Source organism: Silurus meridionalis, chromosome 6 (assembly GCF_014805685.1).
Source record: "Silurus meridionalis isolate SWU-2019-XX chromosome 6, ASM1480568v1, whole genome shotgun sequence".
Taxonomy (NCBI): domain Eukaryota; kingdom Metazoa; phylum Chordata; class Actinopteri; order Siluriformes; family Siluridae; genus Silurus; species Silurus meridionalis.
In genome coordinates, this window is record NC_060889.1 from 8,419,741 (window position 1) to 8,440,110 (window position 20,370).

Consider the following 20,370-nt stretch of genomic DNA (forward strand, 5'->3'; position numbering starts at 1 on the left):
AGATGTACCGTCGCCCCAGTTTGAGGTCCTGGAGCAGGTTTTCATGAAGGAGCTCTCTCTAAATTGCTGCATTAATCTTTTCCTTAATCCTGACTAGTCTCCCAGATCCTGCTGCTAAAAAACATCCCCACAGCATGATGCTGCCACCACCACGCTTCTCTGTAGAGATGGTATTGACCAGGTGATGAGCGGTGCTTGGTTTCCTCTAGACACTTGGAATTCAGGCCAAAGAGTTCAATCTTTATTTCCCATAGTCTGAAAGCCCTTCAGGTGCCTTTTGGCAAACTTCAGATGGGCTGTCAAGTGCCTTTTACTGAGGAGTGGCTTCCGTCCAGCCACACTACCATACAGGCCTGATTGGTGGAGTGCTGCAGAGATGGTTGTTCTTCTGGAAAGTTTACCTCTCTCACTAAAGAAACCCTGTTGCTGTAGCTTGAGCCACAAAGATTTTTGAAAGCATCTTCACTATACAGTATTGTCTAAAACATTTGCACAGTATTGTGTGTGTGTGTGTGTGTATATATATATATATATATATATATATATATATATATATATATATATATATAGTTCTGTTTTGTTTTTAATGTGTGTGTGTGTGTATGTGTGTGTAGTGTATATATATATATATATATATATATATATATATATATATATATATATATATATATATAGTTTTGTTTTTCAATAAACTTATTACTTTGATTTTATTCATTTTCCTGAATTTCTCCAGACCACTGTCAGATTGATTATTCTAAAATATGATCAAACCATCATAATTATTCCTACAGCACATTTAAGCACTATTACTTTGTTTATACCAAAATAAATATATTATTATAATTTGTATTGCCAATTTTAGATTAAGTGCGATTTAGAAAATTAAATCAATATAGAAACCCCCAACCCCCTCTAATATAAATAATGGAATGCTCCAGTCATGTTTGCAAGGCGCGGACGTTTTCATTTTGGTGTCTTAGAGGGGGGGGTGACTTTCAACAGAGACTTGTCGGCCTGGCTGGTTGCTTTTATATCTGGGTTAGGTAAGTTTTCTTGGTTAATATATTTGCTCGTCTGTTACACTATTCAAAATTATTGCGCTCGTTTGGCTTGAAGATGATAATGTTTAATCCTGCATAGCTTCATATGTGCAGTGTAATAAGTGCGCAGAGATGAGCTGGGGAACAGGGGGCGTTTGTTTTTGTACATAGTAATGGCGGTTTCAATGACCTAATTTGACACTATGCATTGAAATAAAGGTTGTTTTTAGCTTTTAATAGTTTATATGAACACTTAATAGTAGCTAAGAATGCAGGAATGCGAGCTTGCTTGGTTACACTGTTAACCAGTTAACCACATCCAAGATAATGGAAGTGTAATAAATGCCACCTCATGCATTATTTGTTATGATCAATGGCCTCTCTTTCTGTCTCTCTTCTGCCAGTGTTATCATTACTGACACTCTCGCCCCTATTCCCCTCATGCTTGTTTTTAGGCTTCTCTACTTTGTGTTAAAAGACAGACCTGCCAAAATGTCCAGCAAAAGGGCCAAGGTGAAAACCAGTAAGAAGCGTCCTCAGAGGGCCACCTCCAACGTGTTCGCCATGTTTGACCAATCACAGATCCAAGAGTTTAAGGAGGCCTTCAACATGATCGACCAGAACCGGGACGGCTTCATAGATAAAGAGGACCTGCATGACATGCTGGCTTCATTAGGTGACAACCATGGTGATATTATTCATACGTTGAGGAGTTGTAATCGCTCAGGATGCGATTTTGCTCAATCCAAAACCAAATATACCAAAATATCCTTATTGTATAATACAATTCAGATTAAACCATGCAGTCTTCCTAAATCTTGATGATTTGGTGGAATCGATGCCTCAAAGCTCTAAAGCTTTTGATCCTGGGCTCAGCTTACTGTCTGTGTAAAGTTTTACATGTTCTCCATGTGCCTGTGCGGATTCTCCGGGTTTCCTCCCACCTTGGAAAAATGTCATCTCCAATTCTTTTCTTACTGCCCTGACGTGTATGTAAGCCACCTCACAACCCAATTTTCCCAAGATCTGAATCTATTGCAACCCTGACAAAAAAAAAAAGGAAAGGAAGGTCTTCTGGAAGGTTCTCAACTATTATTACACATTACTAGAGAATAGCTACAAGGACGTGTATTTCATACTTCAAGATATACAAGGGTCAATTCACTACATTGTAATCACATTTATAGCCCATACACATAACAGACTACTTGGTGCCTGTCATAAGTAGTCTAATTACATGTGACTTCCACTGAGAGGAGATGTTTTAGAGTGGTCTTGTGTTATTGCATATTTTTTATCATAAATGAAGCATTTTAGCCCAGCATATTCATGCAATGAATTGCTTGGTTTAAATTGGAAGATCTTGATCGTGCTCTAGCGCTCTTTCCTTAACCCTGTTGATACCTTTGGGATGAATTGGAATGCTAACCGCACCTCAGGCCTGCTCACTTCACATCTTGTGACTTTACTAACACCCTTGTGGCTGAATGAGCACATATCTCAACAAGCGTACTTCGAAATCTAGTGGAACATCTTCCCAGAAGAGTGGAGGATATTATAACAGCAAATGGGGACTAACATGTTCAAAAACCACAAACGAATCTAGCGATCAGGTGTCTACAACCTTTTGTACCTTGGGACCACTGGTTCAATAGTAACCCAAGCCTGCAGTACAACTATAGACCTGATACTGGACCAGGAAGCATAAATAAGCCTAGCTGTATGGTGGGTTGGGATGGAAGTAGTTAAAGCCTTATTTATTAGCATTTCTTTAAGTGAAATTAACTGATAATAGACACCGTTGAGCTCAGTATAACAGAAATGCACAATTTGCGATGATGGGAACTAGCGATGAGTTAATCACTAAAGAAAAGCAAAACTTCTCTTGATGATTAAAAGCTTTTTATTTTTTCGTTAGGAAAGAACCCCACAGACGAATACCTCGAGGCCATGATGAACGAAGCCCCAGGTCCCATCAACTTCACCATGTTCCTCACGATGTTCGGAGAGAAGCTAAACGGCACAGACCCCGAGGACGTCATCAGAAACGCTTTCGCTTGCTTCGACGAGGAAGGAACAGGTAGAAATCTTTAAAACGATACTAATTTCTTTGTACCAGGGAATTTCGATGGTAATAAGTCAGTAATATTGGGCTTGTGACACAGTATTGTGCGGATCTTTTGAGCCGTGTGGTACGACTGCAGAAGAGCAGCAAGTGATCCGAGATTACAATGGAAGACGGGTTGATAGTTTTACCAGGTGCATGCCTTGCATAAGTATTCACCCCCTTGGATTTGATTCTAAACTCATTTTGGAATGTGCTCATCCCAGGACATTTATTCAATTCAGTTTGATTTTCATTGTATGGTCATTTGGCAATGTACATAGTCCCAAATCAGTGTTACAGAAATTCTCATTCATTTATATTTTTAAAGCACTTTTAACAATTAGCATCTTCTTAAAACAGCGTTGGAGATAAAGTAGTAAAATAATGTACAAGTTTGTTCCTTATAAGTGTGAGTTTGTCCCTAATATAGGCCAGTGGCGACTATGGACAGGAAAAACTCCCTGGCATGAGGAAGAACCCAAAGGTGCTTTGTGGCAGTGCTGTTCGAAGTATTATTCAAATAAAACTCGAGCGAAGGATAAATACTAACACCAAAAAGAGTTTTAACTAAAAGGTGGGGTGAATCTTTCTTCAGCCACTGCACACACTGTTTCATATTTTCCACATGCTTTTTTGGTAGGTTTTATCCAAGAAGAATACCTCAGGGATCTCCTGACCACCATGGGCGACCGGTTCACAGACGAAGAGGTGGACGAGCTCTTCCGAGAAGCTCCTATCGACAAGAAGGGCAACTTCAATTACGTCGCGTTCACGCGCATCTTGAAGCACGGCGCCAAGGACAAAGACGATTAGGAAGGGTCTGTTTTTTTTTTTTTTTTGGCTGAAGACCCGTTGAGATCTCACCGCTCATAATACCGCACATTTATTTATTAATTTTTTTGTAGGACGATTCGCACATGTCTGCTTTAGAAGAAAGGCACATAGCACTACACGGCAGGATCGAGAAACCTCGTCGTATATTGTCTCAATATACGTATATGTATGTAAGTGCATAGAAGTAAACAGTGGAGTACTCAGGAGTAAAACAATGCTGCAGCAGTGTTACAGGGTTTAGAAGTAAAAGTGAGGAAGTAGGATAATACCATTGCCGTATTTCGTTATTTACGCACTAATTATTTAATGCGCTTTTGTTCCGACGCTATTTAGTTTTTTGAGTATGACACAAAGTGTTATAAAAACCAGCCTTTGTATTTCTTAACATCGTGCTGAAATATTAACGTGAAGACTTACTAAGGGTGCTTACAGCCAATGAATTGTAACCACACGGAAGAGGCAGCTTCCTTTGTGTACCTACCATACAGGCTACAAGATTGTAAAAAATGGGCCTTTTCACTTCGTGGTGCAGAGTAAAGCAATAATCGTACGCTGCAAATTCTATGTACCAAATGCGTAACTGAAATTAGGCACCGTCGAGTGTAGGAGGGGATCAATGTTGTGATTGTGAGTTCCCCGATTATAAGAACGAAAGCATAAATCACTTCATGAGCTGCTTATCAATCTGTGATTCATCTCAGGCTTACCATTGGTTCAGTCCTGCAGCCTATCTGCTCAGAGAGAACGTTTTAATGTCTAGTGCGCTTGTGGCATACCTAGGTGGCATTCATCTAAAAATCTGAGAAACGATATTACCTAGACCTGCTCTTCCCAAGTTCACCAGGACAAATAAATCACATTTCATAGACTCTGGTTATTTCAGGATCTACTGCTTAGATAACGTGTATAATATTGTGCAATTTAACGTATGTACAAATAAAATGACATTACTTCACCTCTTGTAGTCTGTTTAGATTGTGCTGCTTGGAAACGGAGAGCGTGTGACATTTGGTCTCAACTGAGCCGTTAGTATCTCGTTCTGTACTTTTTCTCATATCGCTGGGAAACTTAAGTACTGCACTGTGCACAAGCGGTGAGAAACGAACAGTCGCTTCTTTTGTGTGCGTGTGATTCAACTTGTCCCCTCTAACCACTGCCACTTCCTGTCGTGCAAACACGTTTGATTCTCATGTGTGAGTGAGTCTGTGTGTGTGTGTGTGTGTGTGTGTGTGTGGTTTTGATCCAATCTCAGTCTGTGGTATCGACTACCCTCTACCCTTTGAGTAGAACAATTTGTACTTTTGTACATAGGTTACAAACATATTCATGAAAAACCAATCCACGTGTGAAGCAAATAAAAGCTCATAGATAGACTACGAGTATAGGAACGTGTACTACAGGCACCATTTTTAACGATGTGTATCGTAGCCTGTGGTCAAATTGGTGGTTTTCTATCTGTTTATATTTTAATACACCACCTATTTGAGCACATTGCGCAAACACAAATGTAGATTTGATAATATTATAAACACACTTATCGACCACTTTATAAGAAACTGGGCTAATATTGGGTAGGATTTTCTTCTTCTTATTTTTTTATTTTTTTATTTTTTTATTTTTAAGAATAGGTGTCACCAAATGAGCTCTATTGGACTCTATTGGTCTGCGATTACACCATAATAATGCTGGAAGTTTAATGCAGGTCAATTGAGCTCCTGAAAAGGTTGCATACAGCCTCATACACACAGATGTATGGCGATTGGTCAGTGTGCCCCCAAAAAACATTTCCCACAGCAGTGCACCACCAGCTGCGGTGTGAATTGTTCACACAGGGCAGGTTGTGTTCAAGGATTCATTCTATTGACCTGTTTTTTTTTTTATGGGTTTTTTTTTTTTTTTTTTATGTTTATAATATATATATATTTTTTAAAAGGTTGCTGTTTTGAGATTTCTCACGTTGTGAGTCATTTTAAAAGTGGAGTTTTAAACAAAACCAAAATGAGGAAGGTGTGGTCTGAATTGTTCTCAAAACATTTTTTTTTTGTCTACCGAAATAAACATTCAAATGAGTGGAGAAGAACTTGGTCTGAGTCAAATTCGAATGCATTTAGTTTGAACTGTGAGATGAGAATCGATGTGCCCGCAACGCCGCAGTGTCTCCTGCAAGTCAAATGTGCGTCATGTTCACAACGGGTTTTTAACCACAGTGTGTACCAAGCTTTGCACGAAACACTACAACAATGTAAACAAATAAGCGTAACTAAAGGCATGTAACTTCTCCTTCTAAAAAAAAGTGAACCATGTTTGTTTTTCCATCGTCGGTTTCTGTGGCATGTAGCATGCTCACGTGTTCGTGTCCAAAAGAACAAACTGAACAGATTCGTTTGTACAAAAATTTCATTTACTTGAATAAAAAAGGCTCAGTTATGAAGTACACCTACATTTTCATGTAATACTGTGTCAATGAACAGAAAATGCATACAGAAATACGTTAACAAAAAAAAATATGGTCACTTATAATGTTATTTACATAGCTTCGAAGGAATGAGATCACGGCCTTCTTTAATACAAAATATGGAGTAAATAGCATACTCATTTTGTACAATCTGTGTAGTTTTGCCTTATTCAATGGCTAATACACATACACTGTTCTTTTCACTGGCCCCCTCATCTGGCACATGGAGAAGGGATGCTACTTTCACCTAAGGCAACTTCTATGCCCACCTTCTCAGAAGAAATCTGTCCTTCAATCATGATTCACAGAACTTTTTGAGAACTCATTCCTGAACTCATGCACTAACACTGTCCCAAGGCTGAGGTTACAGTGAGAAAGCCATGGTGCTGTCGGAATCAGACATGACAGAAGAGCGAGTTGGACCACCAAATTTCCCAGATTTGGACGCCTTGGTGCAGCCCCACTTTTTGAACAGCTTTTTCACGTCTTTTCGGAAGCGCACCCCGACGAAGGCATACAGGAACGGGTTGAGGCAGCTGTGCATGTACGCTAAACTCTTCATGATTTGGTTGATGATGTCAAAGCTCTTGGCCTCGTTGCAGTCCGTGATGGTGGTGTTCGCCGCCTGTGATGCCTCCAACACCAGCATGCTGTTGTAAGGCAGCTGCGAGAGGATGAACACCGCCACGACTACCAGGATGACGCGCAGTGCTTTGTGCTTCTCGAAGTTCTTGGCCTTAAGCAGGGTTTTAATGATGACAGAGTAGCAGTAGATCATGATCAAGAGTGGAATGCAGAAGCCCATGCAGATCTGCAGAGCCAGGATGAGGATCTTTGTCCGGTTGTTTTCATTGTTAAAGTAGACCATGGTGCAAAAGTGTTTGCCTTCACTGTTCGGTTTGGGTTGGGCGAAGATAAACTCGGGAATAGACAATATAATGGACAGGAGCCAGACAAACATGCACACCACTTTGCTCCAGGCGAGACGCAGCTCCTTGGAGTTCTGCGCTTTGGTGCTCTGCACGATCGATATGTACCGGTCCACGCTGATGCAGGTCAACAGAAACATGCTGCTGAAAAAGTTGATCTTATACAATGCTGATGTGCCTTTGCACAAAGCCGTCCCAAATGCCCAACCCATCATGGCGTCCGCCGCCCATAATGGAAGCGTGCACAAGAAGAGCAGGTCAGCCAAGGCCAGGTTCAGCAGGTACACATCCGTCATGGTCCTCAGGCGGTTCTTTAAGTTCGTGTAGATCCAGAGCACCAGCAGGTTCCCTGCGAAGCCCAGGATGACGATGAGCATGTACAAAGGGGGCTCATAGAACATGCGGAAACGTCGCACTATGCTCTTATCACACGGGCTTTGATCAAAATCATAATCCCCAGTACCAGAACCACTGCCGCTCGCAGTGTCATAATCGTCCTATGGAGTAAAGGAGATTGATGACATCATTCATTCTTTTTACGTTTTAAGTAAACACAAAGAGAGACATGCCTCGAAAGGTCACTAGTGTTTTTCAACAGGCAGTGATTTATTTTCTTTGGGATACTACATACCGGAATTATTGTCGACATGAAGTCAGACAGAGTGTCAGTCATGTTCATCATTTTCTATTCCCTGAGGTATTCACTTCTCATAAATCTAAAAAAAAAATTTACACATAAATCAGTTCAGGCACCAAACACCAGAGTAAGAACAAATTTCAAAGAATTCATCTATAAAGCCCTTTTACCTCAATATCAAAGCAAACGGATTAGATCTGTTTTTTTTTTTCTTAAATAAAACTTTTTATTCTATAACAATGTCTTTCTTTCCTGTTACGTTTTTAGGTGTACTCACTTGGTTTTCAGGTGTTCCAAAGATGTAGCTCTGCAATCTTGATTTCTGTTGTCTGCGGTGGTTTGTTTTTGCTGAAGCTTTTAAAGTGTCGACGCGACCACAATGACGCATTTCTTTTTTTTTTTTTTACGCTTTTCCTGTAGTGTGTAGTCTAACTCGTCATATCTGTCGTATTAAAATGAATAACTAATCTACACGTAGCGGGGGATTAACCCCAGAACTATGTTGTGAACGAAGATTCAGGTTTAATAAATAGATTTATGTGTGGTTTTTAGAGCAGTTTAGAATGATTAGTATTATTATCAGTATGCAGATTTTATATTCTAGAATGTATGATTGTGTTCTGCCGACTGTAGAAGCAACCGAAATGCATGTTATTCAAACTGAACTCAAACATTTTATATGTATTACACCGAACGTGACTACAGACAGTGTTTGACTATCAGTCTGCAATCCTCCAGACAAAGAAGCGTCTGTAATTTTATATAATGGCATATACTGTGATTAATGATTATTTCCGTACTAAGAATTATTGTTTCGATAGAATCCTGGTTTATTATATTTACATTTACATTTGCGGCATTTAGCAGACGCACGTGTCCAGAGCGACGTACAAAAGTGCTTTGAGTCTCTATGAAGTTTATTTTGTTTTTTTTTTTCAACAAAGGAAACTTGAAAAGTGTTAGTGTTTCAGAAAGAGGAAGGTTTTCACCCGTCGCTTGAAGATGACTCCGGACATCTAGGGGAAGTTCATTTCACCACCCCAGTGCCAGAACAGAGAAGAGCCTTGAAGCCTTTTACCCTGAGAGATTGTGGTACCAAAAACTTTTTGATCTGATAGCCATGGTTTATTACTGAGCCAAGCATCTTCAAACCTACTATTACTAAGTCATTCCTGATAGTTTTGGAATATCTTAAACAAATCTTACGTAGTTTTTGTAGCATATGTAGAAGGAAAACAGGACTGGGCTCGTTGAAGTTGTCCTGGTGATAATTTTGACAATTTTGAAATTGTTTGACTCAACAGTACCTTCATTGACTATGTTTTTAATCCAAATCACTTATGTAACTTAATAATAAAGTTAAAAGACACCTGTAACATGTGTATGAACCTCTGGCATCATGGTCACTTGGTTAACATGGTCAACATTTTAATGAGCTCAAGAGAGAGATATCTGTCTTCTGATCTCCAGACACTTGGGTTTTTTTCCCTGATTATACGTCTTTTATACATCTACAGGGAACCAGCAAGAATAATAAACACGTAATAGTCTCGTTACCTTCCTCTTTTTTTGTTTACTTTTTTCTTTGTGGTCAGTCACATACATATGCATGTGATGCCCCATAGCAACACATTCCCTTTTACAAAAGGACAATCCCAAGTAGAGGAAAGTTGTTCTCCTGTCTTCTGACAAGTAAAAATCACAAATCATATTTTTTGGACTTTAAATCAGATATAAATCTAATGTCAGTTAGGGCCTAGTTCCTATGTAAGACTTTAGCTCCTCTGCATTAAAGACATCCTGTTTTTCTCACTGTTGAGCAGTCTAGACTTGTTTCATCTGTTTTAATACGCCATATCCTGAGCATGTAGCATCGGTTCCTGTTTGAAGATAATAAAATTATTCTGCTATGCGAAACAGTCATTCTCTTTTTAATGTACATGTGTATAGTTGTATAGGAAGCAAATATGGTTCCAAAATATGATTGGAAATCCCTTGTCCACTTGGCCTCAGGGCGTATCAGTGAAGGCAACATGACAACAAAACTTCATTTTTGTAGTAACTGATCAGGTATGATGACTCGTACGTATGTGCAAGATATTCAACTTCAACTTTGGACACATATTAAGGTAAAAGACAAAGAGTTGGTCTAAAACAAACAGCAGTACTTCCCTAACATCCTGCGGTGCGTTTTTCGCAATACGCATTAAAAAGGAACTGAGTTAGGGGTAGAACACAAACATGCTCGTGTACCCGCTCACCTTTTGCTCTTTCTGTTTTGCCCACAGATGTTGGCTCTTGGAGCAAACCACCAAAATCTTTGTGCTTTCTACCTTTCTTTTTTTTTGCCAAAAGTTCAACCCCAACGTCAAAAAAAAAGTCATGGCGCTGTGTATAATGTTGATAAAAACAGAATGCAATTATTTGCAAATCTCTAAACCCCATATTTTATTTACAATTCAACAAGCAAAACATATCAAACGTTGAAACTGAGTAAATCTACTATTTTAAGGAAAATATATGGTTATTTTGAATTTGATGGCTGTTCCGCATCTCAAAAAACTTGGGAGAGGGTCATGTTTATCACTGTGTAGCATCCCTGTTTTTATAACAATACTATGTATATGTCCGGGACATAAGGAGACCACAGTTTTGTGAGAGGAATGTTGTCCCATTCGTGTCTGATACACGATTCCATCTGTTCAACAGTCCTGGGTCTTTTTTGTCATATGTTTCATTTCATGATGTAGCACTTGTGTCCGAATGGTGAAAGGTCTGGACTGCTTCTCTACTACGAAGCCATACTGTTGTAATACCCAATCATGTTAGTGACCTTTGTCAATTTACAATTTGTTCAAACAGCACAACACATTGGACTTCTTTTTAAAGCCTGTACATTTCTCAAAATCCTTAGTTCATCTCTCCAAAGCAAATATGTGTGTCAATGATCATCTCATTCCCATCAGAATGAAAAGTCCCTTTGTCATTGTTCAAGAGCGTCACAATGTTTAGTCATGTTGTCAGTATGACGCTGCACAGTTTCAGTATTTCCTGATGTAAACTATGGTTTGGATTACAATGATTGAACTGCACACATTTTTCATTTCTTCTGTACGGCATCTATGAATTTCAGCAGCACGAATGTATTTATTTGATTGTATATTTGATTTATATTGATTGCAAGAGATCTGACAGGATTCACACTTTTACTGTACTGTACAAGTGTTTGTATGTTTCTTAGTTGTTCATCCATTTTGTAGAATTTATAATTCTGTTTTGCTCTGTCTGTATTCACTCTCCAATTGAAGGTTCACAAGATTCACCTTTGACCTGTTTTAGAGAACCAGTTGATCATTGGTTGATCTGATTCTGTTCACTCGCCTCCATTAGTGACATTCAAGATTCATCTGCACAATTCATCAATTCAAATCACATTTACAAGAAAAATGATAGATGATGATAAATAGTTTAACCATTTAGCATTTGATGACGTATACAATGAACCGATGCTGAGATGTTTTGGGGGTTAAGACTTTTAAGGCATGTTTTAAGACCAGTATAATATATTTTGGTCAACACGACATAAACAACTGATAATGTAGGAAACAGCAGACATTTGTACACAATCGATTAAATGAATGTAGAAAAATCACTCGCAAATTGATCAAAGCGACAAGAAATGTTCTTATGATGAGCACAAATAACTAAATGATGTGGAGGTTGAACAAGGACTTTTAAAAATTTCTATTTTGATCTGACAAACGCTCCAAAGCAACTGAGAAAAACTTTAACAGCACAAATGTACACATTACTGTATGTGGAATATTGATCACAAGACACTGGACCAAATTTACACTTTTACTGTACTCTGCTAGTGTTCGTTCATCTTTTGGTTGTTCATCCATTTTCAGAAATTTTAATTCTTTGTTGTGCTCAGTTTATTATTGGTTGATCTTAATGCTGTAGACTCGCCTACATTAGTGACATTCAAGATTCGTCTGCACAATTCATCAATGTAATATACATTTATCAAAAAAAAAAGTTGAATAGAAATTTTAGATGACAGATGATGATAACTGGTTTAACCATTTTGCATTCAATGACTTTTGCAGTGAGGTGCAGGCATGCAGGCAGGCAGGTAGGTAGCCTGCCTAGTGGGTTAATGTCAGGGTCCCCATGAGGAGTCTGAGAGTTTGAGAGTTTGATTCCTGGTTGAGCTGGTTGCTGTGTTGGTAAATAAAACTTCTGGACCTTGTCCACTCTGAAAACATTTCAGTTCTGTCCTTTCTGTGTTGGATTAATTTCTTGATTTCCTGGTCTTTAATGAAAGATAACTCCACCAAAAAAAAAGCACTTCAGTGGTAGCTCAGTGGGTTAAGGCTTGTGCCTGAACATGGTCCTTACTGGTGATAAGGTTTCAAAGCCAGTCCTACATGCCTTCTTTCTTACTGCGCTGGCATGAAACAAAGTATGAACTTTCCAAAAAAGCACACATGCTTTTCAGCAGTGGCCGCTCAGTGGTTTAAGGCTTGTGCCTCATCTAAACATGCTTCCCAATCTGATCTCTTCCATGGTTCAGTGGGTTAAGGCTGGTTCCTCGCTGAAGTCCTAGACTTAACATTTGACACACACTTATTACTCATCTCAGCCCATTCCACCATCATTTATTTATTATTATTTATACTCTACCGTACTACACTGTTTGCATGCTGTTTTTTGCACCTTTGGTTCTATTATACTGTTTATATGCTGTTTTTTGCACCTTTACTGTATTATTACACTAGGTCCCCTGGTGGTCTAGTGGTTAAGATGCAGCGCTCCCACCGCTGCGACCCGGGTTCGATGCCCGGTCAGGGTACCATCCCTAGCCACTTTCAGTGCCGGTCCCAAGCCCGGATAAATTAGGGAGGGTTGCGTTAGGAAGGGCATCCAGCGTAAAAACATGTGCCAAATCAAACGTGCGGAGGATCCGCTGTGGCGACCCCTAATGGGAGAAGCTGAAAGAAAGTTTACTGTATCTTATTACACTATACTGTTATTATACTATACTGTTTACATGCTGTCTTTTGCACCTCTTGACTGCTGCTGTTTTTTGCACTACATTGTGTCTGTTTATATTCAGTCCCGTGTATAGTTTTTACACTTCTCCTCATACAGTACTGTATAGTCAGAGTATACAGTAGGTTTACTAGTTGCGCTATCTCAGGTTTTGTGTCTTGTCTTGTGTTGTCTTGTGTTTTCTGTCTGCACTGTCTGTCTGTACTGTTTTTTGTCTGCACTGTTTGCACTAGGTTGCACTCGATGCACTTTATGTAGCTTGTTGTTGTTTAGTGTAGCACCAGGGTTCCGGAGGAAAGTTGTCTCGTTTTTACTGTGTAATGTGTACCACTGTGTATAGTAGAAATCACAATAAAAGTCTCTTGACTTGACTTGATGGTGAGGATCAGGGTTCGAATCCTACTTTCTTCCTGCTATTTACAATGTGGGTTCAACTTGTGCTACTTACATCTATATTTGCTTCCTACATCTTTCTTTAGCGTTAAATTCTTGTGTTGATGGTTTGAAAAGAATGATAGACCTGCTCTAATCAAGCTTCCCATCCTGTTTTTTTCTGATGGCTTAGTGGGTTAAGGCTGGTACTTTGCTAATGTTGGTGGGCAGGGTTCAAACCTGGCTTTCTGTCTGCTAGTCATGAGGTAGGTTAAATTCCTGATTCCTACATCTTCATATTCTTGTTTTGATGGGTTAAAAAGAAAGATAGACCTGCTCTAAACAAGCTTCACAGCTTGTCCTTCCTGATGGTTCAGTGGGTTAATGCTGGTGTCTTGGTAATGGTGTGAATCAGGTTTCGAATCCTGCTTTGTCCCTGCTAGTCACGTTATGGGTTTGCTTCCTACGTCTGTCTTTAGCATTATATTCTTGTGTTGATGGTTTGAAAGAAAAGATAGACCCCGCTAAACAATCGTCACAGCTGGTACTTCCCGATGGTTCAGTGGGTTAAGACTGGTATTTCGCTGTTGGTGGGGTTCAGGGTTCGAATCCTGCTTTCTGTGTTTCTGTATGGTCTGCATTTCCTGTTTTGAAGCATGAAACGAAGGATAAACCCCCCAAAAAAAAGAATGTTTGTTGTGGGACCTGATGGCTTTGTGATAAAAGCCTTGCTTCTGAGCTCAGAGGTTGCTGGTTCAAATCTGGCTTCTCCCTGCACTGGGTAAGCTGTGTGGAAAGTACTCTGTGGTGAGCAATGGAGTGGTTGACTGTGAACAAAGGCTGTGAAGACCTGCTGCTTCACAGCCTCAGAAAAAGTGTGGGTGATAGGTTTTTGGCAGAAATTTTCCCTATATATGCAAAACTAAGTCGATACTTTTTGGACGTTTTTGCTACATAACCCCCTGTTTTCAGCTTCTTAGACACCGGGGGGCAGATGCCCGGATATTGCCCCCCTGCTTCAGGATACACCCTCCGAAACCGTCCACATCCAACCTTCCACACAGCCATTCCTGACACCTTCCTTACTACGGCCACCGGAACCTTCCACGCTCTTAACTTTGAGCCCTGGCCGGGGTTTGAACCAGCAACCTCTCAACACAGAGGCAAAGCTCTTCCAATTGAGCCACAGGATCTCCTGCAAGAACCTGATTTTTAGGACCTTTCATAGTACTTTATTAAAACTTTTTAAACAATTTAAAGTAAAGCTAAGCAGTAGGAATCGAACCGGGTGAGTCAGATAGCAGAGACCGCATCACTAACCACTACACTACCATAGGCGTGGCAAGCAAGGCTTTGCTTATAGGACTCTTAGTTTTCTATAGTTAAAAGACCAACGTTTTCTCTTAGATCATGATTTTAGAGGGTCAAAATTTCTCCTTCCTGTTCGTTCTCTCAGTAACTCGAAGTCTATGAGAAGTGACTCAGGTACAAGAACCACATCTCCAACACCTGCACCACTGATATACCATGATTTGCCAGCAACCAATTTTAATGACCTTTCATTGTTCTGTTTTTAAAAACTTCTTATAATGTTCAATATGAAACTAAAGGTAAGAATCGAACCAGGGAAGTCTTTCATCATAGATCACTAATGGCATTACTTTAAAACTCAAAACTTTGTTAGACATGTAAATAAGCAGGAAAGACAGAGACAAAGACAAAGAGACACAGACACAGCTTTAGAAAGAGTGAGAAACAAATAGAGAAACAGCAAGAGAGAGACATATACAGTGAGACAGAGACATTTACTAAAAGAGACACAGAGACAAAGATAGCGAGATATAGCCACTTCCTGTTGGAAGTGTTTATACCAAGCGACTCTTAATGATCTCATTTACTAAATAAGCAGCAGTGAGTTAAGGGCTTGCTCAGGTGCCTGGCAGCTTGGAGGTGTTAAACATGTATCATATTTACAGCATGTGATATATATGTACTTATAAAGCACTATTATCTCCATGTATCTCTCCAGTCAAAACTTTGGGCTTCTAGTAGTTCCTAGAATAACAAAATCCACTAAAGGCGGTAGATCATTTTTACATTTAGCTCCTACACTCTGGAATAGTCTTCCTGACAGTGTTCGGGGTTCAGACACACTCTCCCAGTTTAAGTGCAGATTAAAAACATATCTTTTTAGCAAAGCCTACACATAACATACATCTCACATCATAACCTTGTGCTCCAGAACATCTGATCACATGCACATTATCAACTTGTGCTGTTAATATCATGAAAAGCAGCTACGCTAATTCCTCTCCACTGCTTCTGCTTCTAAAATCCTTTGCTATGTTTCCACACGGACAGTTATTGAGGTGATACCGGAGAGACTGCACATCTTCAAGTCAAGTCAGGAAGCTTTTATATAAAATTATAGACATTTTACAGATTTGAATGATGTATTGTTTTTATCTGTATGATCATTAAAGACAGTAATTTAAGTTTGTGTCACCATTATGAGGGAAAAACTCACAAAACGCCACCCAGAGAGTAAATTGTGTGAATCATGGCGGATTTTGGTGTTTGATTTGAGACTTGGCGCAAAAATAAAACAAAAGTTTACTGATTAAAAATATTTTTATCTGGAGTTTATTTATTCATTTTATATCTAAGTAAAAAAAAAGACGCCATGGATAAATTTATTTAAAAATAAAAAAATATATATTTCACCAAATCAATGGATTAAAACTAAAGTAGCGAGTCTGTTTTGAAAATGTAAGAAGTAAAAAGTACTGATATTTGTGTAAAAATGTAATGAGTAAAAGTAAAAAGTCTGAAAAATAAATAGTGGAGTAAAGTACTGATACCAGAAAAATCTACTTAAGTACAGTAACGAAGTATTTGTACTCCGTTACTTCCCACCTCTGCAGTGAACTGATGTCGATGTTTTAAGGGGGTTAAGACTATTTAGGTGAGAGCCAGTATAATATATTTTTAACAACATGACACAAACAACTGAATGTAGAAAACAGCAGACACTTGTAAACAATCAATTAAATGAATGTACCAAAGTAGTTTTGAGAATTTCATTTCTGATCTGTAAAAACAATGCTCCAAAGCAACTGAGGAAAATTCTAACCAAATTAGTTGCTAAATGTTCTTTCAGCTGTTTTTAGTAAAACATTTCCAGCTTTTTGTTGCTACCTTCCCGACTTTGAAACATGTTGCAGCCATCAAATTCAAAATTACATTTACATTTTTTTGGGAGTTAGAGTTGTAGTTGTGTAATACTTGCTGAAGCCTAAAATGGCACAGGAGAATTTTTAGAATCAAAATACATTAAATAAATTAATTTAAGCTTTAATCTGTGTAGCAATTGTAAATACATTGTCACAAAACTGCTTTACAAAGATATATAGATTCAGAATATACATTTTCTATGTATAAATGTATTCTTACTGAATAAGCCTTCATCTGCCTTTATATACCTTCATCTAGGTGACACTGGATAGTTCGATTGTCTGTAATTCCTTTCCATAACTGTGTTCTATATGATAAAAAAGTGAAATTGTGCAATCAGAAAGTGCAAAACAGTTTGAAGATAAAGGTTCTGTAGGGATTTTCAGAAAGGCATAAACAATAATATTGATGATGCATCTAAGACCAGAGCACTAGAAATTAAATTTGTCAACAATGGTTTAATTCCACTTCTATTTACCAGAGTTTACAGAATATCTTTTGCATAAAAATTGTACTATGAATATGGCTCTTGCAAGTAGAATGCTTATGGGTCGTTTGGTGCCCAGAAGTTTGCTGATGACGCTAAAATGCGTTGAGATTAAGAGATTTTGAAAAGTAGGTTATCAGCCGGTGGCTCAGTACCAAAAAGCTAGGATAGAGGCCCTTATCTCATTCAGAGATTTGCAAGCTCTAGCTCTTGCATACAATACTCATAAAACTGTGAAATCAAACCACAGCAGCATTTATGTCATGCTACTATGTTGTAGTAATAGAAGTAAGAGGACATGATTAAATGCTACGTTTGATTAATGTGTTACAACTCATTTTTTGTTGGATGCAATAAAGGAGAAACAATAGAAACAGTAGAAGTAGAAACAGCAATGGATTGACTGGATGACCTTATAAACATTGATTAATGAAATGACTTATTTGAAAAGAAAAAACTTCCTCAAATTTGAGGTTGTATCAAAAAGTTTCAAGACTAATGATGCCCTTCTGACCATGTGCGTTACCACATCTGCAATTTCATCATGGATAGAAAGTTAGAACAAAAAGCAAACGTCAAATTGGGCAAATCTGCAACAGAGACGTTCGACATGACTTATGTTTGACATACGGCGATGCTGCAATGAGTCACTCGAGGTGTTTTAAATGGCTGGAATCACTGGAAGACGATGTGAGACCAGGAAGACCTTCAACAAGCTCAACCCCTTTCGAAAACATTCATGAAGAACAATCTTCATGATTTCACTTCCGCACCCACCCTACTCGCCAGATTTGGCTCCTCTGGACTTTCCAGTTCCAGATCCAGTTTACCGTTTTCTCAGTTTTTCAATATGGTTATAACCATTTATAACCATATTGCGTTCCAACAGAGTTTTTAGACAGACGGTAAAGGTGAAACCATGGCTTACTGATTAGCAGACCCTATAGTATGAATTGAACATTGAACAACATTGAACAACTACCTAGACCATACCAACCTCTATTTAATATTCTTGAGGAGGAGATGGTCCTCAAAATAGCATTGTGGCAGTGGGGGATGTAGTCAAGCATCAGCCTGATTCTTAGCTGTGTCTTATTGCAGCCAGTTTGTACCCGTCATAACCACAAACACACACATACACAGTTTGAACTTTAATAGGTATGTCGTATAGGAACTGAGTGTCCACTCCAATTCCTACCATGACATACATATCAAAGTTCAAACTGTGTGTGTGTGTGTGTGTTTGTGGTTATGACGTGTACTAACTGACTTTAATAGGTATGTCGTATAGGAACTGAGTGTCCATTTCAACTCCTACCATGACATACATATCAAAGTTCAAACTGTGTGTGTGTGTGTGTGTGTGTGTGTGTGTGTGTGTGTGTGTGTGTTTGTGGTTACAAACTGGCTTCAATATGACACGGCTAAGAATCAGGCTAATGCTTGACTACATCCCCCACTGCCACAATGCTATTTTGAGGACCATCTCCTCCTCAAGAATATTAAATAGAGGTTGGTATTTTCTAGGTAGTTGTTCAATGAGTTATTTGAGGTGTTTTGAGTGGCACGCATGCTTCAAGAGCGGAAGAATTTCACTGGAAGACGACGAGAGATCAGGAATACCTTTAACGAGCTCAACCGGCGAAAATCTTGAAATCAACTTGTTCATGATTTTTTGGAGAACAATCCCCATGATTTCACTTCTGCACCCACCCTACTCGCCAGATTTGGCTTATGTGGACTTCACCTTTTCCTAAAGATGAAGATCCATTTCACTGTTTTCTCACCATTGTGGAGATCCAGCACGTATTACAGAAGATGCTTGACATGCTTCAAAAAGAAAACTTCCAGGACACATTCCAAAAGTGGCATGAAGGCTGAGAGCGCTGTATTGCTGCACAAGGGAACTATTTATTTTAAGGTTATAAGGGACTATTATATATATATAAGGTGATAGTGTGTAGAACAGAACAGAGCTCATCTATATCTAATCTAGTAAAGTGCCAAAGTGCTATATCTCTGCACATGATAGTATATGAATCCAGAAGCAAATTAATATTTTTGGTCATATCTGGTAACCCATTGACCTACACCATGATTACATATTGTGTTGATATGCCTTCTGCCATATTGAAGTGTATGTTCAAAATAGTACCACTCTTTAATATTTGATCACAAGACTGTAACACTGCCAGGGTTACAACTCAGTGGTTCATGAATAATTCATTAGTAAGTAAATTTATCAGTCTACATACTCATCCATTGGTCGTACTCTTCCCCTGACACCAAGACCTTTACATTACAGCTGCACACTTGCACACAGTTTCCTAGTTTTGGCTTCTCTATGTAGTCAAACTGGAGTATTTCTCTAGCCATTTAGCAGCTGGTTGCTCAATAGCATCCATTTAGTCTGCATGTGAAATGATCTTTTTACCTGGATGAACAGAAATGGCCAGTTATGCTGGCTGGAGCTTAATAGCTTTACTGAGCACAGTGTTGATCTGCTGAGACTAAACAACACCACAATGTTTTGTAAAACAAAATGGGACGTGAGACCGCAACAAAGGCAAACGCGTGTCAGACATGACAAGTATACTGCTAGACATGTCTGCACTGAAGGCATGTATGACAGCCATTGCAACATGTTGTAGAGAGTGTGAAATGGGGTCTTCCTAAAGACTGCATTCTTGTTATTCTTCTCTTCTGGTGTAGCATCTAGGTGGATGGAACATTCAGCTGCAAAACTGAGTTATTAGTATTCTTCAAATGATATCCTCTTCCAGAAGTCCCCAATTGATCAGTTCTTATTAAAAATAACTATCCATTTATAACTGTATTGCTTTCCAACAGAGTTTTTAGACAGACAATGAAGGTGGAACCATGGCTTACTGATTAGCAGACCCTGTAGTACTATATGGACTTAATCAACTGCTGTGAACTATTCAAATGTCTAAATAGAGAATGTAAAAACAAAATTTAAAACTATGTGTGTGTGTGTGTGTGTGTGTGTGTGTGTGTGTGTGTGTGTGGCATGTGTAATAAGAAAATAAATCTGCTATAAGACACAGCTAAAATTCAGGCTGATGCTTGACTACAGCCTCCATAGCCACAATGCCATTTGGAGGATCATCTCATCTTAAGGATATTGCATAGCGGCTGGGATGGTCCAGGAAGTCTGTGCATCCTACACTAGTCACTAGATGGTGGGCTGATCCCC

General features: G+C 38.9%; 3 protein-coding genes across 3 annotated transcripts in view; 1 reads left to right on the forward strand and 2 right to left on the reverse strand.

Moving 5' to 3' along the window:
- Positions 1-6,241, reverse strand: part of si:dkey-154p10.3 (zinc finger protein 287) — a 28,809-nt gene extending 22,568 nt beyond the window's left edge. The window contains exon 1 of the mRNA XM_046852666.1: positions 4,938-6,241. The gene's annotated coding sequence lies outside the window, so the exon portion shown is untranslated. The remainder of the gene's footprint in view (positions 1-4,937) is intronic.
- On the forward strand, positions 948-4,936 carry LOC124388044 (myosin regulatory light chain 2, smooth muscle minor isoform). Its single transcript, XM_046852670.1, has 4 exons — positions 948-1,043; positions 1,496-1,716; positions 2,959-3,120; positions 3,788-4,936. Exons 2-4 carry the CDS (start codon positions 1,533-1,535, stop codon positions 3,958-3,960), a joined length of 519 nt encoding a protein of 172 aa, XP_046708626.1. The 5' UTR covers positions 948-1,043; positions 1,496-1,532; the 3' UTR covers positions 3,961-4,936.
- Positions 6,242-6,360: 119 nt separating the features above from the next.
- ccr9a (chemokine (C-C motif) receptor 9a) lies at positions 6,361-8,390 on the reverse strand. Its single transcript, XM_046852669.1, has 3 exons — positions 8,280-8,390; positions 7,997-8,081; positions 6,361-7,862 (listed from the first exon to the last, which is right to left on the reverse strand). Exons 2-3 carry the CDS (start codon positions 8,045-8,047, stop codon positions 6,801-6,803), a joined length of 1,113 nt encoding a protein of 370 aa, XP_046708625.1. The 5' UTR covers positions 8,048-8,081; positions 8,280-8,390; the 3' UTR covers positions 6,361-6,800.
- Between the last annotated feature and the right edge of the window lie 11,980 nt (positions 8,391-20,370).